Source organism: Podarcis gaigeae, assembly GCF_964106915.1.
Source record: "Podarcis gaigeae genome assembly, chromosome: 5".
NCBI lineage: Eukaryota > Metazoa > Chordata > Lepidosauria > Squamata > Lacertidae > Podarcis > Podarcis gaigeae.
This window is the reverse complement of record NC_139681.1, coordinates 63,322,384-63,349,757: the sequence shown is the minus strand read 5'-3', so window position 1 is coordinate 63,349,757 and position 27,374 is coordinate 63,322,384. Positions and strand designations below refer to the sequence as shown.

The window sequence follows — 27,374 nt, the reverse complement described above, 5'->3', positions numbered from 1 at the left end:
TGCACTATGAATCCAGAGTATTAATGAGAGCTGACATTTGTAGTATTAGACCAATTAGGCGTGCATGCTTTGAAGTCATTATAGATGAGAAGCATAACAAAGCACTTCTGGGGTTTGATGATGTGAAAGACATCCATGTTAAAACCCTGATTCCCTTGAATATTTTTTCCCACTGCATACAAGAGCTAGATAGTTTTAGTTAATTAGAAAAACCACCATGATTTCAGAAAGGAAGGATTTTAACTTTGTCATCCATGTTAGCATTCAAATTTAGCCAACACCAAGTACACAACAATCCCTCTCCCTCCACTTTTATACACAGAATGACAGAAAAGTTGCAAAATGTGAGTAGAAGGGGAGAAATACACAGCTCTACTCAGAAATAAGCCTTAAAATAAGTTTAATAGAGTTTACTCCTAAGTAAGTAAGTGTGTGTGTGTGTGTGTGTGTGTGTGTGAAGATGACGAGTGAGACCTCGTCGAAACGTCGCCTAGACACCCCAACTTTTACACGGGAAGACACCCGAGGACACCAAAACCTGCATTCCTGTACCCGTGAAAATCTACGAAAGCATATATATATATATATATATATATATATATATATATATATATATATATATAGTATTGCAGGCAAAATGACTTTCTTCTCCTTTTAACAAGATACAACAGGAGATATCTTGAACCACTAACTTTTTATAATTGAACAACTTTTGTTCAATATTGTTATGCCTACAGTTGTCATAGATGACCTGGACACATGTTATTTCACTTCCTTACCTTCCCATTTCGAAAAACTTTTACCTGGGCTAATTCACTATCCTACCCAGGTGTGTCTTCAGAAAAAGCAAGGTAAGTCAGTACACCTTATGGATTCACAATGTGTATATCCATCTTCAGAGTGAGATGAATGTTTCAGATGAGAATGCTCTATCTGTCAAGTATTTTAAGGCAGCAGGGGACTGAGCAGGATACCAGTGGTTTTTTTTAAAGAGGAAAAACGGTGCCTCCATGGCCCTTATTATGTTGTATAATGACAATACTGAAAAAGGTCATTTTTAATTAAAATAAGGAAAAGAAGAAAAAGAGACAAAAGAAATCACGTGAATTTAATCAAATTTCACAGTTGAAGTGTTAAACAACTGGTATAAAAATACATCTGTGAGTTTTATACAATACAAATTTAGTTAATAGAAGTGAAAAGGTTCATTCAGCAGCCAGAACCTTATTCCTATCTTCACACCAGGAAAGTAAAAGTCCTTTTCAGGGTACCTTTATACATAAATTTCATTTCAGCCATAGATAGAAGTGTTAACAGCAAAGTCTTGGCTTGTTTTCTATAGATACTGGCTGTCTGAGAAAGGTGTAGAACGAAGGGAGATACTATGACAGCTGTAACAGGGAGAAAAAGTCGATCCTCGCCTTGACAATAAACAAAGCAAATTCAAGTTTCCAAATTCATTAGCAATGCCATAAGAGTTTTAATCAGCTTGGCTCCAGTCTATTGCAGTAAAAACACTTTCAGTTTTGCAAAGTTCATCTCTAGAACTGTAACAAAGCAGATAAACAGATTGTATTTGTTGAATGCAGCAATCAACAATCCCATTGCTTCTTTACAAAACAACAACAATCCCATTGCTTTCTGACTATACAGCAATTATTAGCTGGCATCACACTCTTTCACTCTCTTGCATGTACACACACACACACTCCACTACAAAAACGTCATCATGTGGGTAGAATTCCAGTTTAGTTCACCACCACTATGCAACTGCCACAAGAATGAAATAAAAGTATCAGAAGCTTAGTCAAATACCAATACTACACATATAAAGCATTTGCTTTATATCGGTGCTGTGGAGAATACTAAAGAGATGGAATGACCTAGACCCCAAGGTGGTTATCACCCATGGAAGCTAAAGCTGTGAAAAGACCCAATATGGAGGTCAAATGGCCGAAATATTGGGAAATACTAGAAAGAGATGGAGACAATTGGAGATTGCAGAGTTTGGAGAAACTAAAAGACAAAGTGCGAGACTGGCTACATTATGCTCAGATTAAAGAGGTCTTTAAATTGGATAAAAAGTTAGGATTCCAGGTGGAAAAATCGAAACTGGAAACAGAACTGTTAGAACCTAAGACTAAGGTACTCTCAAGAATGTATAACTTGTTGCTGAGGTGGAATACACAGAATGAAACGGTTAAATCAGCTATGATAAAGTGGGCACAGGATATTGGATATAATATTATGTTTGCTGACTGGGAAAAGTTATGGACCACCGGTATGAAGTTTACGGCATGTAATGCCTTAAAAGAAAATATTATGAAAATGATATATAGGTGGTACATGACCCCAGTCAAGCTAGCAAAAATATACCACTTGTCAGACAATAAGTGTTGGAAATGTAAGGAAACCGAAGGAATGTTCTTTCACCTCTGGTGGACCTGCCCCAGGGTTAAGGCCTTCTGGGAAATGATATATAACGAGCTGAAAAAGGTATTTAAGTATACCTTCCCTAAGAAACCAGAGGCCTTCCTTTTGGGGATTGTTGGCCAGAGGGTGTTAAAGAATGATAGAACATTTTTTATGTATGCAACAACAGCAGCAAGGATACTCGTCGCTAAATATTGGAAAACTCAAGATTTGCCCACACTGGAAGAATGGCAGATGCAACTGATGGACTACATGGAGTTAGCAGAAATGACTGGCAGAATCCGAGACCTGGGAGAGGAAACAGTGGAAGAGGAATGGAAGAAATACAAGGACTATCTACAAAAACACTGTAAACTGTATGAGAGTTAAGAAGGATGAGAGATTTTGAAAATAATTGGGCACCATAAAACTTGGTGAAAGGACTGCGAGAATGAGTGAACATTATGAGAAAAATAAATTTTGAATAAATTTTATGGTAATAGAGATTTAAGACCTAGATAAAAATATTCAAAGTTAGGGACAAAATATTGGAAAAGTGTACATTATGAATGGAAATAAGGTGATAATTTGCTGGCTAAGGCTTTATAAATTTGGAAAGTAGGAGTGAGAGACGTGAGGAAGTTCAAAGATGAAAAGAAGGAATATTGTTTGTTCTATGTTATGCTGTTTTTTCTTTCTTTCTTCCTATTGTATTAAAAAAAAACCCTTAATAAAAAATTTATATATAAAAAAAAGAGATGGAATGACCTTATACAGGCATGGCCAAACTTGGCCCTCCAGCTGTTTTGGAACTACAATTTCCATCATCCCTGACCACTGGGTCCTGTTAGCTAGCTAGGGATGATGGGAGTTGTAGTCCCAAAACAGCTAGAGGGCCAAGTTTGGCCATGTCTGACCTTACAGCTTTAGTGACACTGAGATAGAGAACAGTTAATTAGGAACTAAAGAAGTCAGTAAGACTCTGTTGAAGCAGTATGTTTTCAAAGGCAAAAAGTAGCAGCATGACAGAGAACAAGAGCTAGGTTGTTCTGTGCCTAGAGTGGCACAGTGGATATTCTGAAGATGGGATTAAAAGAACAAACAGGAGAGCTTGCACAGAATATGACGGAAAAGAAGGGAAATGGAGAGAACCAGTGTAATGAATGGCACAGTGCTTTAAATGGAAATACAAGGAACATGGAGTAAAATGAGTTAGAAGTTGAGGAGGGAGATGATGCAAAGACTTAGGCTTCAGGAAAGAACAACCAGTGGAAAGCATATTTTGGATACCTGCTCAAGTTCACAGTGAAAGATGGGCAGTGGTTCATCTTGGACCTCTCACCAGTCTTTAGAGGCATTCAGAAGCTTCACATAATGGCAGAGCTTTCAGCGTGTACACATTAGCAGCCTAGAACACAGTTAAGGCCCTTCCTCGACTCCTCCACACACAGTGTTTCAAGCTGCATTTTTATGTTGCTGTACACACCGTTACCGAATTTGTTTGCACACACAAAACCAATTCTATTCAATGAAGCCATCATCTGCACATGTGTAAAATGTGCACATTTCAGCTTAGCTGTACCTTATATGTTCAAACCAGATAAAAACTGGTTTGAGGGAAAACACATAAAGCAACATGATTTCTCAAGAAACCAGAGAATACATATAAGCAGTGGGCACTTCCTGTTTCCGGCGGTGGGAAATGGCAGATCCCACACGATCGGACCTCAGCCGTTCTGATAATTCAGGGCTGATATGGGGGTAATTAGCCCTGGCAGCCTCCCCAGGGCAGGGGAGGACTGTCTCGACGACCCACGGTTTGCCCCAGATTGCCGATGTGGCAGACGGCAGGGGCACTGGGTCACGGAGCAAGGGACGGACTGACACTCCTGCAACGCCACCCCATAGCTGGACGCCATCTGTTTGGGAAAATATAAAGATTTGGAAAACAAACAGACACGCTCTGAACTGACGAAGCTGGGGAAAAACCTGCAGTATGTACAGTCTCTGGTGCAAAAGAGCGAACTTCAAAGAGATCCTCATCATGATGTTTGGAATCTGGAGGGGCTTGGTATGTTTTTTTCTTCTCCCTCTAACATTAACACTTCGTATTGCATGCCAAGCCTCATTAAGAACCTAAATTGCTCTTCAAAAAGTGAGTACAGATGGACTTTCATATATAATTGGGACCTATTCGCAGCCGCTTTTCTTCTAAGATTTGAAATGCCTGTTAAAGACGAAAACAAAGAACAAAGGACAAAATGGCTTCTACCCGCCACGCACTTATGGAATATCTGAAATACTTCCCTGATTAAGAGAAACAGGAGCTAACTGATAATTGGTCATAAAGACTGGAAACAATATTATATATACAACTGTTTGCAAAAAGATGTTTTTTATTATGAGCGAGAGAGAGAGAGGGCTAAATGGATGTCTGGCAGCCCCCCTCTAGGGCCCAGAGGGCGATTGGGTCAATTCCAAAGGCCAATTGTTAACTGTCTGATATATGGCTACATTGCAAACAGTCTGCTTAAGAATAAAGAAGGAGGTTTCTCTCTGTTTCTTTGATAACACCTGGACGGGAAAGATCAACCATTTGGGAGCTGCCAAAATAACAATTCTCAAAGAGCTGGACAGAACTTTGAAATTGGATGCAATTAAATAAAGTGGTGTGATGAAAAACCAAAACAGCTGAAAGAGTACAATATACGGACAAATCTGCACTCCATAGGAAAAAAAAATCTGTTTTCTGACATGAATGAGAATCGCAGAATCAGAGTCAAAACGTGGAGCAAAAAATCGGATATGGAATTATGAAAAACATTGAGGATGATGAGAGGCAGGACTATGATGTTGAAAGCGCTTCGGAATTCAGACCGTGGGAAGCCAAACCAAAAATTATTACAATTTGGAAGACAATTGGACTTTTTTATTTTAGTTTTTTATTGGATTTGATTTGATATGTTAATTGGATGTTTTTATTGGAAAATTAATAAACGCTTTAAAAAAAACAAAAAACCAGCAGTGGGAGTGCACTGGGGCTGAAGTAAACAGTAATATTTGCACAACCATAATCTGAAGCTCAGTACTTGCAAAGAAGAGCCTCTGACCTTCTCCCTCATGGAAATGGACAATGCATTCTTGCTGAGTTTTCGAACTGCACCAAACCAGCAAAGCCTCTGACTGCCTCTTCAGTTCAAACTAAACCGCTTTGATGTATTTTCTACAATCAAGAGGTATCTAAATTTTAGTAAATTAATTAAATTAATTAATTAAGACAACGCCCCTCCCCAAACTGAGGAAGAAACAGAGTCTGCCAGGGGAGTGGAGAGAGAGAAAGAGAAGGAAACAAAGGAGACAAACTGTTTAGTTTTAAGGGACATCCTCCACAGGTAAAGGGGTGCCAGACTATCTGGACCTATGAAGTGATCCATCTGAGCGATTCTAGTTTGTAATGTGTGAAAGACAATATACAAGCTTTTCACAATTGCAGAGGAGAACATGGCCTCCGGACTCACCAAATAACTGTGTACTTCAAAAGCTCTCCTATCCTGCTGCCTGCTTAGAACCTGCAGCAGGAAGCACCAGGCTGTCAAGTTGTTGGCGACTGCCTGTCTGGACTAGCCATTCATTGAACTTGTTCTCCACATACACCTGGAACGTCTTTCTCTGGTCCCTGAAATCCAGTAAAAGATTAGCACTATAATGCATACAGTGAATGTAAGACCCATCAATGAAAATATTTGCTGAAGTGCATGCACATGAATCAGAAGTTCTGGTTGTGGGGGTGTGTGCGATTTCCATGGTCCTACCTAATTTCATTACTATTTAAGTACTGCTACATGTTAGAGAGCTATATTTATCCATTTTCAAAGATATGGAAACCTTTCCTCCAAAAAATATCTTTGAAACTGTTTTTGTTTACCTTCTAGTAGTAGAGAGCAGGGCACTTTTGAAAACAGAACAGGTGAGTGATAGTTAAATTACACTCCTGTGTCTTTAAAAATCTGTTGAACTTATTTCTGCCCATCAGAGTAGAAACCCTGCAATAAAAGGTGCGAATTCTGCAAGGAAAAACAGTCAATTTGTTCATGGGGTTTTGCTTTGGGTGGGTGTTTTTTTGTATACTTTGTAGAGATTATTTAAATGCTTTTGAGTGAAAGGGAACCTCTAACCAAGACTGCTTTGAGTTTGTATATTAATTCCTATTAATTTTTACCATTCGTGCCCCACACATTGCGGATTCTACTAACTCTAAGTGGAAACTGGATGACTTGGCCAATCGTATGAATTCAAACCTTATTCAAACTGCCTCTGAAATTATGAGGTTTAAAATAACTATAAGTTTGGGGTGCTTCTGGAAGACAAGACAATTCTTAAAGCATGGACAAAGGACACGCCTGACCAAGTAGGTCTACCATGGCTCCACTGGTTAGGATATAGGCCAAAAGATGTTGAGACATGCAGCCTGATCCTATCCTTTTCTACTTGGAATTAAGCCCCATTGTGTTCAGTTGTCTTATTCCCAAGTAAACGTGCACAGGATTGCAGCTATATGAGAGCAAATCAGATAGTAAACATCATATCCAAGCAATCCCATCTAGGTGTCAATTCAATGAAAATTTACTTGCACATCTGCGCAGTACTTTTAGAGAAATGGTGGCAGGATACACAGCATGTTCAGCATCAATGTAGTGTTTTTCTCAGTTTCGTGAGTCAGTTTAAAAAGCATCAATGTAGTGTTTTTCTCAGTTTCCTCAGTTTAAAAAGCATTAGCTAACAAGTATATGACTTATAAAAGATTAACAAATGGTTTGTAGCTGTCTTGCAGAAATTGTGAATATATACTTGAGCAACATACATGTAGCAATCTTTTTATCTGCTAACACTGCTACATTTAGCAGTGTTCTACATTTTGTTCTTATCTGCTGCTGCAGCTGGTTCTTCCTACCTGGAAGAAGGTTGTTTACTTACTTGGTCAGCCCCGCCTCCTTCACGGTCTTCTGCCAGATATGAATTCTCTGTTCTCGTTGACTCAGTGCCTTTTGGTATGCAGGTGGCAGCCCACCAGGTATTTCTGTGGTGTCTCCTTCCATTTCAAATGGGACAACAAAGGGGTAAAACTCTGACGGTGGGAGGAGTCTGAAGACATTTCGATCACAGTTCTCTTTACATACTAACATTGGATTATCCCAATAGTTAGGCACGGTAGCCAGGCCAGTCCTGCCCATGTGGTCCTCAAGCTTTGGATAATGCGTATGGAAGGGGGCAAAAGTTATTGCTAGGTTCCCCAGTAAGATGAGAGGTCTAGTTGGGGTGAGAACATGCAAGGTACAACTGGTGGTTGATGACAGAGACAGACGGCGGCAAACAGCAATAAGTGTGACATTGTCACAGCTGTGGAGGTGAACTACTGTTTGCACTGGGCCAAGTACAAAGGTACTATTCCTGCACTTCTCTATGGTCACAGATCTGAAAGAGGAAGAAGGGAAAGCAGCCAATTAAAGCTGGAGCAAAAGAACACAACAAAAATGGTCACATAGCTTCGAAATGTGGTTGCAAAAAATGACTGGTGAAAGCTCTTTCACCTCAGGGGAGAAAGCAAATAGATGAAGGATTCACAGCAGCGATGAATCTTCACGTGCGTATCTTCTAGGGTACCTGAACTTTTTGCCAGTGTTTGCTTGTAAACTTGGCTCATCACAACGATGCGGTGTGCTGAAGGGACCATATGAGTATTGCAGGCTATCTTAGCTCGCTTGGTTGTTCCTTCAACTGCAAGAATAAAATTAAACACTGCTTTTAAATAAAGTGAAAGAAGCTATTTTATAACAGCGAGAGAAAAGGGAGATTTTATTCTTGTGCCAAAGGTTTGATGGCCTGAAATAACGGTACCTTGTTGTGCCCATGCAAGTTTCTTCCCAGACTTGAGACAAGCTGATGTTCCAAACGGGTTCCTGGTCAGACAAGCCCTCAGCCAGGACTCAAGCTTGGGGAAGGAGAAGGCTTTGGAGATCTTTGAGTAGCCACTCTTTGCATGTAATGGCTGCCAGAGTGCAAGCGCATGCAGAGGGTGGACAGTACTGTTTCTATTCACACATCCTTCAATAAGGAAGCCAAGAGCACGAACAGCCTCAGGTGACATCAGGCTATTGTGGGTAGAATGTGAGGAGGCAGTGAGCTGATCTGGGTCCAGCAACAGTTCGAGAAGATCCTGGAGATGGTTCTGGATAAAGTCTTGCTGATAGTTGTCATTCCAGTTCTTAGACCAAAAGAATAAAAACAGAAAAATATCAGATACAGAATGGACATTCACACAAACAAAATCCTAGGTGGTGGTGGTTGTAATAGAATACTGCCCTTCATCCGAAGATTACAGGGTTGTTCACAGCATAAAAATACAAAATGAGAACACAAAATACATAATAAAACAAAAACAATTCAATAACCCCCTCCCACAAACACATTTTAAAGGCCATAGAATGTTAGTCAACCAAATGCCTGGTTATAGAGAAACATTTTCGCCTGACACCTAAGCATATGTAATGAAGGTACCAAGCAAGCCTCCCTGAAGAGAGCATTCCACAAACCAGGAGCTGCCACCACAGATAAGGGCCATTCTTGTGTTGCTACCCTCCAGATATCTCGTGGAGGCATACAAAGAAGGGCCTTGGATGATGATCACAGGGTCCAGGTCCGTTCATATGGGGAGAGGCGGTCCTTGAGGTATTGCAGTCCTGAGCTGTTTAAGGCTTTACAGTCATATCTCGGGATGAATACGCTTCAGGTTAAGTATTTTTGGGTTGCACTCTGCGGCGACCCAGAAGTAACGGAACGTGGTACTTCTGGGTTTCGCCACCTGCGCAGACGCTCAAAATGACGTCACGCACATGCCTGGAAACGACGAAACGTGACACGCACATGTGCACTCGTGTGTTACGTTCACTTCAGGATGCAAACAGGGCTCCAGAACAGATCCCGTTTGCATCGAGAGGTACCACTATATAGGTCAAAAACAGCACTTTGAACCGGGCCCAGAAATGAATTGGCAGTCAGTTCAGTCAGCAGGAACAGTGTGATACGCTAAAACCATCTTGCCCAATGAACAACCAGGCTGCCATATTCTGCACTAGCTGAAGTTTCCAAACCGTCTTCAGAGGCAGCCCTACATATAACACATTGCAGCAATTTAACCTAATGGTTAACGAAGCATGGATGAAAGAAGAACTCAAAGAACCTCAAAGCAATACCTTAATCTGATTGGTGGATTCTCCAGTCAGACTGTAATTCTTGGATCTAGGATTCGGCCACTCATCTCCAAGTAGATATGTTCTCAGGGAAACCTTGTTTAGTTGTTGAATATAAAGGAACAGCAGGAACTGTAGAGTGTCCACAGACAACTGAGCAGAGATTTAAAAAAAGGTTTATTTTAAAGAACATTCAAGTACGTAATTTAGCAGGGGTTCTTATTTTATATTTAGCAGCATGTAGTGAAGTGGAAAAGAAAAAGACAGACCACTGCTAATATTCTTAACAACTAGAAGCAATTACAGTGGCCCAACAGCTAACCTCATATTGGATTGTGGCTCACATGCAGCATGTAATGTACTTGGGCAGGGACATTTCTTCCACACTGAGTGCATGAGAAGCCTGGGCCAGTAAGGCTGCTATGAAAAGCATACACCCATAGTATTAAAAGTGACAATATGACATTCCATGCCTTATTCTTCTGCTTCTCTGCCTCCTCCTCAGTTGCACAGCTGGATATCACCTCTGCCCATTCCAGTCGCTCCTCTGAAGTCCGTTCAACAAGACTGTCAAATAATTCAAAGTATAGCCAAGCCAAGTCTTTTTCTATCTGCAGCTTCCCACAGGCAATGTGTCGCCACATAGGCCAAGAAAGGTGTGGATAATAGCCTTCACTGGAGCGCATTCGGACATAAGTTGACATCTTCCGAAGATAATGCATGCTAAACTTGGAGGGAGGTGGGATTTGTAAGGCTCCCACTATAAAAGGTTCCATTTTCACCCAGAGATTGACACTGATTTGATCCATGTTTGCCATCCACAAAACTCACATCTATATTTTCAAGAAAATGAAAATAAGAAGTTAGTTCAACCATTAAAAAATAATAATACACATTTCCATATTTTCAGATCGAACTTTTTTGCAAGGAAGTCAATGGTCTATTTCCCCCTTCTATTATGCCTTCTTTTTTGCTCAATATCCTATATTTAAACATTTGCAGTCCCAAACCGTATGCACACACTCATTCTACATAACACAGAAATGACTATTTAGAAATTAAACTTTCAAATATATTGAGTGGGTCCTGCCAGTCACTGGATGCCATATAGCCCCAACCGGCAAATATTTTTAGCTAAAGCTGTATTTTGAATTAAGTAAAAGTTCAAAGGCACACAACATTGGCTCTTTAATCCCTCCTCCACAGTAAGAACAGCAGGAAGCTTGGGCAAACCATTCTCTTATTCACATTAGACACATCTATTTGCATATGTCTTTGCTCATGCAAATGAGGGAGCAGATGGAATACAGTACATAAGAGGAAAACGCTCAGGAGTTTCTACTGTAGCAGCTCACTCAATATAGGGAACTCTTCAATAACAGCATCTCTATTCAAGGCAGCAAAGGCACAGTAGAGTCATGTACTACTACATGGCCTCAAAGCCAGGCAATATTACAATAGACATACCTCCTGTTGCCCAGACTGCAGAAAGCAGGCCAATTAAATCTTACCAGCTTTCATTATTTCTAAAGCCCCAAACTTTATTTTCAACAGTCTTCCTGCTGCTTTGCATACAAGTTTCTTCCTCTGTGTGCTAGTTACCAGAGGCAGCAGGACAGAATGCTATCATACCTGGGTTTGCAAAGTTTTTTATGCGTCTTTTCCAAGTTCCCCTAGGTCCATGTGTGTCCCCCACCCCCCGTGATTTTATTATTATTATTCATAAAAAAATACTACCTCAAATTTCACCCTGCAACTCTTTGTTCCAAGAAAACATGTTACTGCTAAGGCAGGTGGGGAAAAGGAGATCAAGATTTTCCAGTTATAGCACCCCACCTTTCAAACTTCCTTCTCATTTCTTATTTCCCAAAGCAAATGATTTCCGGGGGGGGGGGGGGTTAAAAATTATTTCCCAATATTCATGTTTTAATCGTGTTTTTATCCATTTGATTAGTATGCCGCTCTGAGAAGAGCCACGGCTGAAGAGTAACTGGCAACGGTTTTAATGAAACCATTGAGACCCAGCTTGTCTCAGATTGCAATTCCCACCCACCAGTTGAAAATCTCTGCCCTCTAGCTGATTTCCTAGTACAGTCATACCTCGAGTTGAATATGCTTCAGGTTCAGCGCGTTTAAGTTGCACTCTGCGGCAACCCAGAAGTAATGGAGCGTGTTACTTCCAGGTTTCACTGCTCGTGCATGCTCAGACGCTCAAAATGACGTCACACGCATGCGCGGAAGCAGGAAAACGTGACCCGCGCAGACACGTCAGGATGCGAACGGGGCTCCAGAACGGATCCCGTTCGCATCCCGAGGTACCACTGTATAAGGAGAAAAGTCTCCTCAATGCATCCCTCTGCTCTCTCAGTCAACATTGGCACATTTTCCCTCTCTGACAAGTAACAGAGGCCACTCCAGTGAAGCCCCAGCCCCTGATGCCTGCTTCATGTCAAATGCAGCAGGGCAAGGCGGCAAGTTTCTCTCTTCCACGTGCATTTGGAAGTCCCGCTTTTTGAGGGGAAGAGCGAATGAAAGGGCGACCCCTATTTACTCATGAAAGGCTCCAAGGCAAGCATCCCCAACCTGCAGCCCTCCAGATGATTTGGCCTACAACTCCCATGATCCCTAGCTAACAGGACCAGTGGTCAGGGATGATGGGAATTGTAGTCCAAAACATCTGGAGGGCCGAAGGTTGGGGATGCCTGCTCCAAAGTAAGAGGGAGAAAGAGGAGGCGGAGGACGGCTCCAACCTCTGAAACAGGGGAGAAGGGAAAAGTCCGCCCTCAGCCTGTGGCGTTTCCCCGCTTGGGAGGTGGGGCCCGACAGCCCGCCTCAGACTGAGGAACGAAACTCCCGCCCGCCTCCCGTTACCTGCGCGCCTCCGTCGGCGCCTTTCCCGACCCGGCTGCACCGACCGAGCTACTTTCGAAAGCCCGCGGCCTCCGCCCACCACTGCGCCTGCGCACAGACGAATCTGGACGCCAGCCGCAGATAAAACACTCACCCAAGGCACCTTCGAGAGAGAGCAATGCTCGCCTAGAGCGGCAGACCCGTCACTGCGAATCTCTGGCAAGTGGCAAGAGCAACAGCCGCCCCCTCCGCTTACTAGCTTCCAGCACTTCCGCTAAAAATGTGTAGTATTCCAGTTCGAATGCTAGCGGAGAGGCCGAGCAGAGGCCACTGCGCCCCTTGAGGAGGGGAGGAATCGTCAGATTCTTACTCTGCTATTTGATCCCCCTACTTTGATCCCCTCACCTCGCACACATATGCCGATGTTCATTTATCTGCCCCAACCGAGGATAACACTTCAGGTATCCGGCAGTGAACTGTCTAGTATACAATTTATGGCATGAACGTATTTGTTAATTCTTTAGGCACCGCAAGGCTGTTGTTGGGGCAACTCCCGAAGAAACAGGAAAGAACACAGATCTGGGGATAAAGCGCTCCCCAATTCCGCCTCACACAAAGGCATTTAAAGGAAAACTGAAAATGGCATTCGCTTGACGTTTTGATTGTCATTCATTTCGATCATCCTCATGATTGATTTTTTAATAATAACTTTTAAAGTCCTCCCGTTTGCTGCAAACCATCCATAAGGAGCCGCAGGCAAAACAAATTAATAATAATAATAATAATAATAATAATAATAATAATAATAATAATAATAATAATAATGAATTTAAGCGCAGGGAAAGGAAGGAGGAAGTCCCTTTTTGAAGGCGCCGTCAGGCTGCCTGAGGTTCTGAACCGTCCCAGAAGGCGTCTGCTCGTGACGTCATCGCAACGCTTTAAGGCAGCGACGCGCGGCTTCGCCCCGTCCCCATTTGTTGACGTCTCGAAGCCTGGTTGGGCAGCTGTAGCCGGGCCGCGGGTGAAGTGTGCGGTTGTGATTGGCCAGCGGCGCGCGTCGAGTCGGAGCCTGATTGGGCGGTTAGCTTCACCGGGTTCTCTTTCGTGCGTGCCTATGGTTACCGGCGTGTGAGAGGAGCCGAGGAGGGGGCGCGCTTGGAACCTGCTCGAAGAGACCCCCCTCCCTCCCGCCATGTCACCCCGCTCCCTCGGCGGGCTTCTTCTGCTGCTGCTGTGCTTGCTCGGAGACGCCGTCGCCGGGTGAGCCGAGGGGAGCGGGAAGAGACCGGGAGGAAACGGCTCCGCCCCACCGGTACAGGCAGGTGGCCTCGCGGTCGGGTGGAGCCCCCCTGCTCCCCTCACCGCCGCCGAGGGGGCTTCGTCTCGCCCGCCCCTCGCCGCCACCTCTCCCCTTCCCTTCCTCACAGGGGCAGCTCTCGCCTTCCTCTTCCCTCGCGGGGCGGGTGATCCTGTCCTCCCTTTCCCCGGTTACAGCCGTTATGGCCCCTCCCCCTCAACCCCCCCCCCCCGTTCAGGGTGACCACGAAGAAGGCCGGTTTTGCTGCCGCTTTCGCAGCTTGTGCAGTCGAGGGAGTTTCGGTTGGTTGGTACAGTGGTACAGTTTCAGGTTAAGAACAGACCTCTAGAACGAATTAAGTTCTTAACCCGAAACTGTTCTTAACCTGAGGTACCACTTTAGCTAATGGGGTCTCCTGCTGCCACTGCGCCACTGCCACATGATTTCTGTTCTCATCCTGAAGCAAAGTTCTTAACCCGAGGTAATATTTCTGGGTTAGCGGAGTCTGTAACCTGAAGTGTATGTAACCTGAAGCGTATGTAACCTGAAGCGTATGTAACCTGAGGTACCACTGTATAGTCGTGTATTTCCGCCTGTGGTTTGGGGTATCAGAGTTATCAGGCCAGGACTGTGTTGAAAGCCCTCTTCAGCCACGGGCCACACTCAGCCTAGCCCACTCCGCAGGGTTGTTGTTGTGAGAGATTGGAGGAAGGCCTTTGCCCACTGCCTTGGGCTCCTTTGAGGAAAGGCAAGTTATAGATGTGTTATGTGGCACAGAAGTAGGTGCTGCCCTTCACATCACATTGTTGTACAGGTTGAGATGCTGGTGCACTGGGAACAGGCAGGAACTGAATGGAGGCCAGTACACTGTGACCTGATCCAAAAAAAAGTGGGGAGGTACTGTTGGGGATGTGTTTGTCTCCTCTGAAGGAACAGGTTCGCAGCCTGGGGATAGTTCATCCATCATTGTCAAGGTGCAGGTTGTTGCTGTCATTGAGCACCTTTCACTGACTTATCCATGCTCTGATAACCCTCAGATTAGACAACTGTGATGCATTATTATAGGATCCAGTAACCTCCTGAGAGGGACCTCCCCCTACATTGTGCTGTCTCTGCTTTGAAGTCTGCCAGGGAGGCGCTTTTGGTAATATTGTTGAGTAAGGTTTGGGAGTCTGGTTCACCAGAAGGCTTTTCCAGCAATTGCTACCTGCTTGTGAAACACACTGTTCCAGATGTTTGACTGATGCCAACACTGAACATTTTCCAGCATAGGCTGAAGACCTAGCCCTTCTTCCAGGTCTTTTGTTAGGTGTAAGAACCTGTATGGTTTGATAATGATAGGTAGATTGATCAATTGTTTTAGGGTTGCGCTGTATATTTTCTTTTATGCTCTTGTTTCATCTAATTTTAGAGGTTGTTACTTGTCTTGAGGTACCGGTAATTTATAATGGATGGAAGGATACAGATTAATTTTTTTTAAAAAAATACATGTTGAGACAGTTTAGAAACTGCTAGATTGCTAGCTGGGACTAGGCATTATGATAATGTATGCTTGTGCTTCATCAGTTGCATTGGTTCCAAATCTATTTCAAGGTCCAATTCAAAGTGCTGGTTCAAGCCCTTTATGATATGGGGCTCAGGGTACATGAAGGACCACTTATCCTTGTGTGCCTATCTGTACATTAATATCTTCATCACTGGTCCTTATTTAGGTTCCCTGCCGTCTGAGGTACAGTTGGGTGAATATTGGGGAAAGGGCCTTCTGAGTGGTAGCCTCCCAGTTATGGAATGTTCTCCCAGAGAGACTCACTCTGATGTCATTTCGGGTTCAGGGAAAGGCCTTGTTGTTTCTCAAGACTTTTTAATTCCGATTGATCCATTTTATCTTGGTTGGGCTTGTTTTTATGCCTTTTCTATTTGTATTATTTTTATATATTTTGATTTGTTTTATTGTGAATTGAAATTTTGCCAGTCACCTGGTTACACTACTTAGAGATCGGTGTGATTAAGCTGTGTACATTTTTTTGAAATAATTAAAATATATAAAATATAAATCTATAATAAATAAAGTACAGGAGCATGCTATTGAACACAGGGTGTCTTACATCTGAGTAAATATGTGTAGGCTTGCCCCAAATGACATTGAATAAAGATAAGGTCTGGGAACTCCAAGATAAAACACAGCCAGTGTTAGTTTGTGTGTAACTTATGTTTGCTTGTCCCTTCTAGTGACGTTGGTTGAGAATGTACAGTATCATAAATCCCACAAGAAATTCATTTATTTGTTAGCTTATACATTCCTTTCTATTGAAATTGCAATAAACAGGGAAGCTTACACAATTAAAATAAATGGCTGTGGGCTGATACAGCCACCTTATTGGAGCTAAGTATGTCTGGGTTTGGTTTGTTTCTAGATGAGCGTGTGTCTTGCAACCGCATGTACGTGACTTGGGAGTTCCGTAGTGGAAGAAAGGCAATATAAAAATTTACCTAAATAAATAATAAATGCCTAACATATATATTTTGTTTTTAAGTTGTAATCATTCAACTTGTTTTTATTATTGCTTGTAAGCCGCTCTGAGCCCGGCCTTGGCTGGGGAGGGTGGGGTATAAATAAAAATTACTATTATTATTATTATTATTATTATTATTATTATTATTATTATGTCTACTAAGACTGTACTGTATTAAAATAATTCAGTCCATCAGGCCAAAAGCCTACTGGACCACAAATGTTTTCAAGAAATGGCAGAAGCTTAAGAGTGGGAACCAAGCAAGCCTTCTGTTTTTCTTCTCACTGTAATTGTGTGTTTTTGGTAACACCTTTTATTTAATATACTTCACATCCCATTTTATTTGCATCCATTTTCTGCCAATATATTCAAAGGGGTATCCAGTTTAAATACTAATGTATGCATGCCTACACACAAACACACTATTGTAGCCTTCTTATCACATCAGCTCCTTAATTTTTGCCTGTGTCTCTCTTATTTTTTCTTTCCCCTCAGGGAACACAGGCATTGAGTAGACACTTGGGAATATGCATATTATTAATGTGTAGATTAAGACTGCATAGTACATTTATAGGGCAATCTTAAGCTTATTTACTCTGGAGTAAATCTCACTGTGTTCAGTAGGCCTTACTCCTTAGTAAGTGTGTTTAGGATTGCACTATTAGAGAGAGACTGGCTGTGTATATGGCATGTGGTTTTCAGTGAGCTCACATTTTTAAAACAGGACCTTCCCTCCAAGTATTCTCTGGCTGAAAGTTCTAATACATCCTTGGAGGCACCATTTCTGTCATTCTCTGGATGCCATGCTTGTAGAGCTTTATTACAAGTTATAATTGTTGTGGTAAGCAACAATATTGGAGGGGAAGAAGGAAATGGAGCCCTCCTGCTGTTCTCTAACTTGTAGCCTGAGTATGTGGTCACATTAAAGGAAGAAGATGCACAACAATAACTGGTTTCATTTTTCTTTTAGGAGAGATTTCTACAAGATCTTGGGGGTGCCCCGTAGTGCATCTGTTAAAGACATTAAGAAGGCCTACCGAAAACTCGCCCTGCAGCTTCACCCAGACCGGAATCCTGATGATCCACGTGCGCAGGAAAAATTCCAGGATCTTGGGGCTGCCTATGAGGTTGGTGTATTTGGGGAAAGTCTGTGCCCAACAAGTGCACCCATTGCTTTCTCTGTTTCAATCTTTGCTGTTTGGCAAAACCTTAGCAGAGTGAGCAGTAAGTGGACAATGTCTTAAGTCAACTGCAGCATGATTATGATAGAGTGTCATTAATAGGCATTCCTGGAATGTCATCTCTATCCCCTTTCCTATCATTCATTTTTTTAGGATGATTTATAGACACACCTATACAGTCGTACCTTGGATCCCGAATGCCTTGGTACTCGGATGTTTTGGCTCGCGAACGCCGCAAACCTGGAAGTGAGTGTTCCGGTTTGCAAATGTTCTTTGGAACCCAAACATCCAACGGGGCTTCTGCAGCTTCCAGTTGGCCAATCAGAAGCCACGCTTTGGTTTCTGAATGTTTTGGAAGTCGAACGGACTTCTGGAACGGATTCCGTTTGACTTCCAAGGTACGTCTGTATTTGAAAATGGTCTGTAGATGGTTTTAAGTTTGGTAAACAGACAAAACACAGGGTGTTTTTATACTGTTGTTTTTACATTAGCAACAAAATGTATCATATCTGCATTTTATCTGTGCCGAATTAACATGCTCTACCAATTTTCTTAAAATTGACATAGTGAAAGGACTTCTTGAAGTTAATGGCTGGTTAACAAAAAATCATTAGCTTGTGGTTGGCCTGTTATTGTGCTTTTTGGGAACAAAGGTGAAGGATTTATTTAACAAAATTTATATAATGCTTGCTCTTTTTTTAAGCCTCTTAAGGAATTTACAACAAAATATTTTATATTTAGTCCAGATGACATCTCCAGGGAGCCCAAAGTGAGCACAGTTGTGATTCTTGTATTTGGAAATGCTAGTCCAAGCTAATGTACAAGTGGAGATTTTAGTGTTAGATAGGCCATGCCTGGCTTTCTGGTGCATCTTCCTGATACGGATAAAAAAGCACACTGGCCTAACCACTGAATGACACGTTACAGAAATTAAGCTCAGGAATGTTATGGGCAGAGGGAGGTAAACAGATGAAATTCTAAACATTTTATGCATTGCTCATGCCTCGTGTTTCTGCTAGCTTTTTCTAGATAGCCAGATCTCTCTTTTCTGAATTGAAGAACAGGAATCCCTTTTGACAGTCGCACAGTTTATCCATTGCTCTGTAAATTCAATGAATCAAGATACTTGAGCAGGCTGCTACATGAAATGCACAGTAGTGTGGGTTGGCAGGAAGAGAACTCTAGAGAAATAAGAACTATTGCAATAGGAGCTTGCAAGTTAGCTTTATCTAGTTGACCGCTTCTTATGCTGAAATTAAAGTCTGCAGTATGTTATTAAATATGCAATTAATCACCCCAACCCTAACTTGCCTGTTGCTAAATTTTGTATGACTTGCTTTTGTGTAAACATAGGATGTGCAAATGAAGCACATAGGGCATACATCTTCTGATTATAAAGAATGGACAATGAAAAAATGTTTTGCAAGCCTTTCTACAGCTTTCACTGCATTACAGGTTGAGAATGGAGACCAGTGACTGTTGCTTATCTCATCTACAGTGTCAATAAAAGTCACAAATTGTTGTCTAAATATTTGGTTATATCAAAAAGTGTCACTCAACTGACAGTAAAGCTTCCATTGTTAAAACAAGGAGAGGAGCAATTTTTTGTGATTCCCCCCTCCCCCTGCACCCACCCTAAATCTTCTCTGGAGGATCCTCCAACCTTCTAGAGCCCAAGGGAGAGGGGGTTGCCAGTGGGAAATTGCCAAAAAATGTTTCTTTGCTCATTCTGCTAATTGAAACCTTACTGGCAGCTGAGTGACAATATTGGACACAATCCATTGTTCAAAGGTTTTATAATGCTGAGTCTCCATGCAGTTCCAAGAATAACTGCATTCAAAATCTTCCATCAGCCTTAAGACATCAAGTGCAATCAAGCAAACAAACATTTTAGGCTGCCATAAGGCCACTGCTGAAGGCATTTTCCTGACAGAAATCAGTGGAACATGTTTCAACTTGAAGTGGAACCAATTAATAACAGATTTCACTGCTTTGTAACAGTTATGTTAAAGTTTTGCCTGATACATAGATGCTCACTGTTATCTCCTGCAGGTATTGTCAGATGAGGAAAAGCGAAAGCAGTACGATGCATATGGAGAAGAGGGATTGAAAGAGGGTCACCAGAGTTCTCATGGAGATATTTTTTCACAGTAAGTCTGTTTTATTTCTCCATATTTGCACAACATTACAAGCTTTACAGTGAAGGGATATCATTGGTAGTTCATTGCAGCCAACACTATTGCTGTAGTTTATTGTCTTGAGGTTCTTCTCTGGCTTCTTTCATAATGAGTGATATGTGCAAGAATATATTACAGCAATAGAAGTCTGTCATGGTGAGTAGACACTGCACTGAATCCATATCACACAAGTGAATATTTCTTTTTTAAAAAATCAGCTATAGAAGAGGCAGGGAAGAGTTAAGTCCCTTGTGACTGAGAAGACAGAACCAATTAAATTTAATTTCTGCTGGAGCAATCACTTCCAAGGGGATCTGAAAGTCAATCTAGAATGTCTGAATCATCAGCTTCTTGTTTGATGTGAATGGGTCCTTCATGTGGACATTTTCATCCTCCTTACGAGGAGAGGCCCAACATTGGCTCAGTTCACATGCAAGGGGTATGCCAAGGCAGGACATTTGTTTTCCAAGTTCCAGATAGTGAAAGCAAAGGTAGAAAACACTCTCCCAATTCTCTGGCCCCTGGGTCTGATTTCCCCCCAATGATTTCACATATTGATAGGGTTAAAGTTTTCCTCCAAATATCAAGGCCACTTGAACAGAGATTACCTTGTTTGCTTCATTTTGGCAGAAACATATTTAGATCTTGGAGCTGTTAACCCTCTAGACGCAGAAGCCATGGCAGAATTCACAGTAGCTCTCCAGTTCCAACATGCATCATGGCTTCCTATTTCCAAGGCGCAGCAGCCTTTTGTTATCATGTTAGCAGTTCCAAATAATTTTCTGGAGGTAGCATGTGGATATGCTTAAATCTCTGCAGCTCTCAGAAGCAATGTTAAAGCTGAGAATATCAGTGGTTTTATGTAAGATGCTCTGAAGCAAGATATTTAAAATAGTTAAATAAATAAAAATCAGTAAGCCAGCTATATAGTTTTCCCTGTCCACGTGTGTATCAATTTTGTAACGATGCACAAATTTGCAGACCTCTCGTTTCAGGAGATATATTCTGTAATATTTTCATTCCCTGAGAGGGCACAAGCACTTAAAAACCCACTCTGGGATGTGAAGCAGGTTTTATACATCCCTTTCCTTCCTGTTCTGACACTGTTCATTTAGTAGAAGAGTAGGCAGACCCACCCATGTATAGACCAGGCAAAGTTTACTGAGAAGGGGGCTCAGAGTCTATGCAAAACTGAGTAATAGAGCTGTTTCTGATTGCCCCTGTAAGCTTTTTTCAAATTTCAATTTTTGCAATTTGATTGTCTCAGTGCAGTTTGCTTTTGTTTTTGCAAGCAGCTCCTCTTCCTGTTTTTATTAGTTATTTCTTCACAGAAGTTATCCCTCAAATTGGTAAGAGATTCCTTTCAGGAAGGTGATACAAATCTGATAATATTCTGAGTTGATGAAATTAACCCTTTCATGCATACTTTCCTACCAGTTGATTTGAAGGAGCCCCACAATAGGCCCATTACTCTTTTCTCTTTAATAATGATGGTTCGTTTCTTTACAGTTTCTTTGGAGACTTTGGTTTCATGTTTGGAGGTAATCCTCGTCAGCAAGATAGGAACATTCCAAGAGGAAGTGATATCATTGTGGACCTAGAAGTTACACTGGAAGAAGTGTACTCAGGAAATTTTGTGGAAGTAAGCTTGCCAATCTGCCTCCTCATCTTATTATTTTGTTAAGTTCTGGGGATATGGAAGTTAAATATTCTTGTCAAAACATAAATGAGAGTCTACACTGAAAATTGGCATCAGGCTTATTCTTCCCGTGAATGGCATACAGAAAAGTAGCAAATCACTATCACTTTTGTATTGCTACTGAGAGTTTGTGGTTTCTGCCTTTCCTGGCACTTGTGCCTTTAACAGACCATACAGTGAAGAATGTTGTTGTCACCTGAGTGCTCGTTGAGCTAGTCTTGAGGGTATTGCTAATGTTCCTTTGGAACAGCTGGTAGTGCTAATGTTCCAGTGGAACAGCTGCAGCGATATTACTGGTCTAACTAAAGCTTTTGCTAATTGATCTTTCTGCCTTTCGTCATTACTGAGCAGGCTGCCAAGTTATTTCTACTTCTAGTGTGTGTAGAAGGAAGTGGCAACAAACTCAAATTGCATCTTGCCCTCTGGAGAGTTTTGTGTGAGGTGAAACAAGACTGTGATGCCAAAAAAAGAAGACTGCTAGTAGCGGTTGGGTCATATTTACTGTTGCTTTTTCAGAAACAGTCTTTAACACAGCTTATACCTTCTGCAAAGGGAGATAAATCCCTCCCTCAATCCTCGAGCATACTTTGGATTCAGAGGGGAACAACCAGAGCTGGACACAAATAAGGGCTGGCTTCTGGTAAGCCCTATCCAAATTTGTGGGTTCCTGCTCTAACTGCTGCAGGTATTCACAAATCGTTGAAATAAGTTGTGCTTTTGGTATTCATAAGTAGGTCAAGATTGCTATTAATATTTACTAAACCTACGAGTCACCTATGCAGAAAAGGTGTAGGCAACTTTACAATTCAAAACATTAGCAACATACAATAAAAGGAACATGGTACAGTGGTACCTCAGGATAAGTACTTAATTCGTTCCGGAGGTCCATTCTTAACCTGAAACTGTTCTTAACCTGAAGCACCACTTTAGCTAATGGGGCCTCCCGCTGCCGCCGCACCGCCGGAGCACAATTTCTGTTCTTATCCTGAAGCAAAGTTCTTAACCTGAAGCACTATTTCTGGGTTAGCAGAGTCTGTAACCTGAAGCGTATGTAACCTGAGGTACCACTGTACACATTTTAAAATACATAATTTAATCTTCACCAATCAACAGCTATCAAAAACACCTCTTCAGACACATACCTAAATTAGGATATGTTGGCATCTAACTGACTTGTTCCATCAGGGTAAGGATTTCTGCTGCACAATGGAATCCCCCCTGTGTGCCCTCCAGATCTGTTCTCTGGGTCTCCTCAATCCTCCAAAATAGATTGGGGGAGGGTGCAGGAGGGATCCATTGCACAAACAGAGTGCATTGGATACTGCCCATTAATACAACAGAGACAACCAGTCCCACCCACCAAATATATAAGCATTGTTAGAGGTAGCAGCAGCACTCTCACTACTGCTAGACTGCTTTGTTTTGTCCTTATATATGTGACATGCCAGCTGCAAAGCCTAAGGTGGCAAGCTGAGGTAAGTGGAATGTGTGCCTTTACTCAAGCCATCAAGACTAAAGTGCTTCATGTGTATAATCTGAATATGAGACTCTGGTTCTTTATATTTCTGCAGGTTATTCGAAACAAACCAGTAGCAAGGCAGGCACCAGGAAAGCGGAAATGCAATTGCCGGCAAGAGATGAGGACAACTCAGCTAGGCCCAGGGCGTTTCCAGATGACCCAAGAAGTAGTTTGTGATGAATGCCCCAATGTCAAGTGAGTCTGAGGTCCTCTGGCTCTTTGGTGCATGCATAGTTTGCAATTATGCATCGCTGTTGAAAGTAGCACAGAGAGAGAATTACCACTTTGAGCCACATGGTGGTGTATTGTGTAGCTCATCTATGGGAATGAAAGAAGGAAGGAAAAATTGTTGGAAAACCAAGGTTGCTGACTAGAAATTGAATAATTGCCCCACCAATATAGATTCCCTGATAGATTTTTCCCCCTGTAAAATAGAGCATTTCATTTGTGTTGTTGGGTTGGAATGGAATGGAACGGAACTTGTGAATGCTCCCTGCAGCATTCTTATAGATGACTTCTTGAGTCATCTGGAAACACCTTGTTTCTGTGTACCTTCAAGGTTCCATAATGTAGTAAGCCCAACACTTCTGTAGTTCTATTGCACAGCATGGTCTGAATAGCAAAGAAAAGCAAACATCTCTTCTATAGTGCAATCATTAAAGAAAGAAAACATTTAAAAAAAAAGTGCTGCCTTTCCCCCCTGTTTCTTAGGCTTGTAAATGAAGAACGAACCTTAGAAGTGGAGATAGAACCTGGTGTGAGAGATGGCATGGAATATCCCTTTATTGGAGAAGGTACAATATTCCCTTTCTATCTGGAGTTAATATCTTGTTGGGTCTGAGGTAGTAAAGAACTTGGGTGGGGGGTAGAACTTGTCAGAAAAGCTGGTTGATTTTTCAAATTGGTTTCCTTTTTGAAAGAACCTATTTTGGGGCTGGAACAGCAGTAAAGATTCACCTCTTCTAACTCAGCACTATCTACACAGAACATTATCCCCACAGCTATCTTAGCAATGGCAGTTCCAGAGGATGCTCTGGTGGAGAGCCTCCAATTGGCCATGGGCAGCAGCCATGCCCCCATCAATGGCACCAGTTGCATTAGGCTATAATAAGGAAGGGATGCGGGGTTTCCATTAGCTCAGCTAATAAGTCAGGGTTCTTCTCCTGACACCTGGCAGCAGCTATTCTGTCAGGCTGCAGCAGAGAAGAGAACGAAGACAAGACCACACTATCAGTACAGCTGAGAAACCATCAACTTTTGGCACCTCTTTTCCTTGAACACTTTCACCCCAACTAGTCATTAGATTTCAAATAACTTGTACCTGAGTTTACTTACTTTCTGCCATCCAATCCATTTCACTTTTGTCATTACTTTGTAGACGGTAAGTATGAGGGCAGGGACTTGAGTGAGGATTTTTTGCGTGTATCATCTGTAAGCTACTATACAATCCTATTTTGGTGTAAGAGCAGGATAGAATTATTTAAACATCTTTTTCTTGGATCATGTGACTATTGGAAAGCTTAAAGGGAAGAATTGGCTTTGGGTTTCATGTGGGGGAAGTGAAATGGATTTGAAACCAGACCTAATCCATGTTCGAACTTCCACAGGTGAACCACATGTTGATGGAGAGCCAGGTGACTTACGCTTCCGAATAAAAGTTCTCAAGTAAGTCGCTTAGTTATTTTTGCCTTGTTTACCCAGAAATTAACCCCCCCCCCCCCAAATCATATATTAACTAGTCACTGAACAAACCTCATTGGATTATGTTGATAGACGAAGTGTTCCATATGTGTATTGATGCATGTATTCCCTGTATGGGAAGTAACACATATAATTAAGTGCTGCAATGAGGAAATTATTTCCCTAACAATAGTACTTGTCATATTGTGTGTGGACCTCCCTTGGGGAATGGGGAGGGGCACACAGGAGTGTGTGTGAAGTTATCCAAATGGATAAGATTCTAAAGCAAGTAGTACCTTACTCTCCTTGCTACCCAAGACCTGGATAAGACAAATGTTTCCTGGCAGAAGACTTGCATATTCACTTTGGATCTGTGAGAGTAACTGCAATAGAGTTAGGCCTGCCCCTTTCATGACTTCAACAAAGCTATTCAACAAATGACCTCCCTACTATGTTAGAGCAAATGACACAAGCATACTGGGGTCAGGTTCATTCTTATCATGATGTAAAACTGCTTTGCATAAATATTTCCACCTGCTAAGCTGCAGAAGGTTTTGATGATCCCCATAGAAAATTGTCCCCTCCTGCAAAGACTGAGGTGGATTTATTGCCTTTTGCAACAAGAGTGACAGACTTACAGGATAATTCACAAACCTTCATTCATATTTTTTTCTAACATCTTTTTCTAACATCTTTCCTACAGGCACCCAGTTTTTGAGCGAAGAGGAGACGATTTATATACAAATGTGACTATTTCACTGGTTGAGGCTCTTGTGGGTTTTGAAATGGATATTGCCCATTTAGATGGGCATAAGGTAAGGCAGTTTTTTCTATTTGAAATAATACATTTTCAGAGTAGTCTCCTATGTTATTTCCATGATAATTGCATCTGTTGACACTAAAATATGGGTGGGGGGGATTGTTGCTGATGGGTCAAGGTATCTAGTCACAAATGCTAATCTTGTAAACTCTTCACCACACTCCCATCTACCAGGTGCATGTTGCCCGGGATAAAACCACAAAGCCTGGAGCCAAGCTGTGGAAAAAAGGAGAAGGTCTTCCTAACTTTGACAACAATAACATTAAAGGCTCTCTAATAATTACATTTGATGTAGACTTTCCCAAAGAGCAGCTGACAAGTGAACAACGAGAAGGTTTGTATCTATGTATCCTAGAATAGTGTTGCTATGGTAAAATCCCAAATGGTTTGATCAGTAATTCCATTTACTGATATATTCTTCATGCTGAGATCTGGAAGTTACTTTGTCATCTAAGTGTCCATCTTGTGGGTATCATTCTGTCATTTTCCAGTTTTAAGATTCTGTGTTCAGAAAGGCATGCCATCTATTAGAATAGGTTGGCTGCAAGATAATGATTCAACCAGTTTGCTGCAGCCTGTCAGAAAGGGCTGCTCTGGCTATAACATGGTCCCAGCCACTGCAGACATTGTGACAAAAGTGACAGGATCTCTTCAGGGGTATGTTCTGGAAGACTAGGGATGGTAGGGAGGAGAGCAGCCATTGCTGCTTTGTACAATTTTTTAAATATTGCTAACTTTTCAAACAGTGAAATTTAAAAACAGGTCAGGAATCTTTTCCAGACATCTTGCTTGTTCCTAGTCTGTTTTAGTTATTAACCAAGGTAATATTATTGCTTTTGTAGCATATCTGTTTTTCTATGGGAACTATTTGCGTAGACATCATTCTGGGAGTTTTTCTCAAAACCGTTTTGAGTGAGCTGGTCTCAAAATATCGAAACTGAATGTGCTGGCTTAAAATTGGAAGAGCCTGAATTCATTTGATTTTCTTTCCTCCTTGTGACATATTCGGAACATTGTATGGTTATTACTTTTTTCAATCTTTTGCAGGTCTCAAACAACTGCTGAAACAGGCATCAGTGCAGAAGGTGTACAATGGACTGCAGGGATATTAAGTGGTGACAAATGAACTTTGTTGCAAGTGAGAGAAATCAGTGCTATGAACTGCAGTCTTCTGGTTGTTGTAGAACAAAGCTGAGGGGTGTTGGAGTGACTGCTGAGCCCTCCATTTTTACAAATAGTAAAGGTGATTTGGGGACAGATCAGAAGACGGTAAAAGAATTTTCCTTATTTGGGACACAACTGGTGCTCTATCTGGAGCAATCAGGCTCCAGCAGTTGAGAAATGTGAGGCGTTTTAACACACGTACCACGTTTGAAATTCTGGTTTTAAAATATATTTTGATGTTACTTTTTCTTGCCCCTCTGAGTGAATTTTCATAACTCGTTCCCTATTCCTCTGTTTTACTTTATATTGTCTCTGTTTCAGACTTTTAAACTAATGGGTTCTTTGCTGCTAGCATTTTTGGTTCTTGGGCCCAGCTTGGAAAATATGGGTTTAAAATCTTTTCAGTCTCCTAATTTCTGTACATACCTAGTCCTCTTATCACTCACTCTAATGGAATTGAGGCATGAGAAACCCTTATCTCTGCAGTTGAAATTTCATTTGCTTTCTGCATTGTCCTCTGGGGTTTGACAACTGTCCAGATACTTCCTATTGTTTGTACTGTGGAAGTGTACTGTAGCTGTTGCCACCACACAGTTTTGCATTTCGTTCTGCACAAGCATTGCTGCAGTACATGACACTGTCCATGAAAAAATTTGTCAGCTTACTATGCATTTCTAAGAGTGGCAGCAGTACTTACCACTGGGTTTCTTTTATAGACTATAGCAAATATGTATGGATTTGTAATCTGTGGTTCATAAACAGACAATCCAGCAAGCAAAGACTATGCAGTCCCTTAGATGGAGCACCATTTGAGT

General features: G+C 41.8%; 2 protein-coding genes and 1 long non-coding RNA gene across 7 annotated transcripts in view; 1 reads left to right on the top strand and 2 right to left on the bottom strand.

Moving 5' to 3' along the window:
- LOC310846029 overlaps positions 1-27,374 on the bottom strand; it is a 128,198-nt gene that overhangs the window by 15,862 nt on the left and 84,962 nt on the right. The window lies entirely within an intron of this gene.
- TBCCD1 (TBCC domain containing 1) lies at positions 1,092-13,430 on the bottom strand. Of its 5 annotated transcripts, none has more exons than XR_014565074.1 (9): positions 12,664-13,430; positions 10,133-10,492; positions 9,663-9,812; positions 8,308-8,674; positions 8,001-8,187; positions 7,387-7,884; positions 5,931-6,088; positions 5,523-5,635; positions 1,092-1,547 (listed from the first exon to the last, which is right to left on the bottom strand). XR_014565074.1 is itself a non-coding variant. In XM_083741887.1 (9 exons), exons 3-8 carry the CDS (start codon positions 10,475-10,477, stop codon positions 5,959-5,961), a joined length of 1,677 nt encoding a protein of 558 aa, XP_083598013.1. In that variant the 5' UTR covers positions 10,478-10,492; positions 12,664-12,847; positions 12,915-13,421; the 3' UTR covers positions 1,092-1,547; positions 5,931-5,958. The 5 variants fall into 5 exon arrangements, 2 of the variants coding, with proteins under 2 accessions (XP_083598013.1, XP_083598012.1); XR_014565075.1 differs by lacking the exon at positions 12,664-13,430 and adding an exon at positions 12,531-12,657 and having other exon boundaries at positions 5,502-5,635; XR_014565076.1 differs by lacking the exon at positions 12,664-13,430 and adding an exon at positions 12,531-12,657.
- On the top strand, positions 13,569-26,806 carry DNAJB11 (DnaJ heat shock protein family (Hsp40) member B11). The gene is made up of 10 exons (XM_083741938.1): positions 13,569-13,769; positions 17,290-17,446; positions 19,553-19,650; positions 21,187-21,319; positions 22,948-23,090; positions 23,607-23,689; positions 24,503-24,560; positions 25,279-25,390; positions 25,570-25,729; positions 26,443-26,806. The coding sequence occupies exons 1-10, from the start codon at positions 13,702-13,704 to the stop codon at positions 26,505-26,507; spliced, it is 1,077 nt and encodes a 358-aa protein (XP_083598064.1). The 5' UTR covers positions 13,569-13,701; the 3' UTR covers positions 26,508-26,806.

Coding starts and splice junctions, on each gene's coding strand:
- TBCCD1 (XM_083741887.1), bottom strand. CDS start 10,477: ATGGCAAACATGGATCAAATCAGTGTCAATCTCTGGGTGAAAATGGAA. Junction 8,188..8,307: donor ACTTGCATGGGCACAACAAG/GTACCGTTATTT, acceptor TTATTCTTGCAG/TTGAAGGAACAACCAAGCGA. Junction 7,885..8,000: donor TATTTGCTTTCTCCCCTGAG/GTGAAAGAGCTT, acceptor TTCCTCTTTCAG/ATCTGTGACCATAGAGAAGT.
- DNAJB11 (XM_083741938.1), top strand. CDS start 13,702: ATGTCACCCCGCTCCCTCGGCGGGCTTCTTCTGCTGCTGCTGTGCTTG. Junction 24,561..25,278: donor TTCCGAATAAAAGTTCTCAA/GTAAGTCGCTTA, acceptor TCTTTCCTACAG/GCACCCAGTTTTTGAGCGAA. Junction 25,391..25,569: donor CCCATTTAGATGGGCATAAG/GTAAGGCAGTTT, acceptor CCCATCTACCAG/GTGCATGTTGCCCGGGATAA.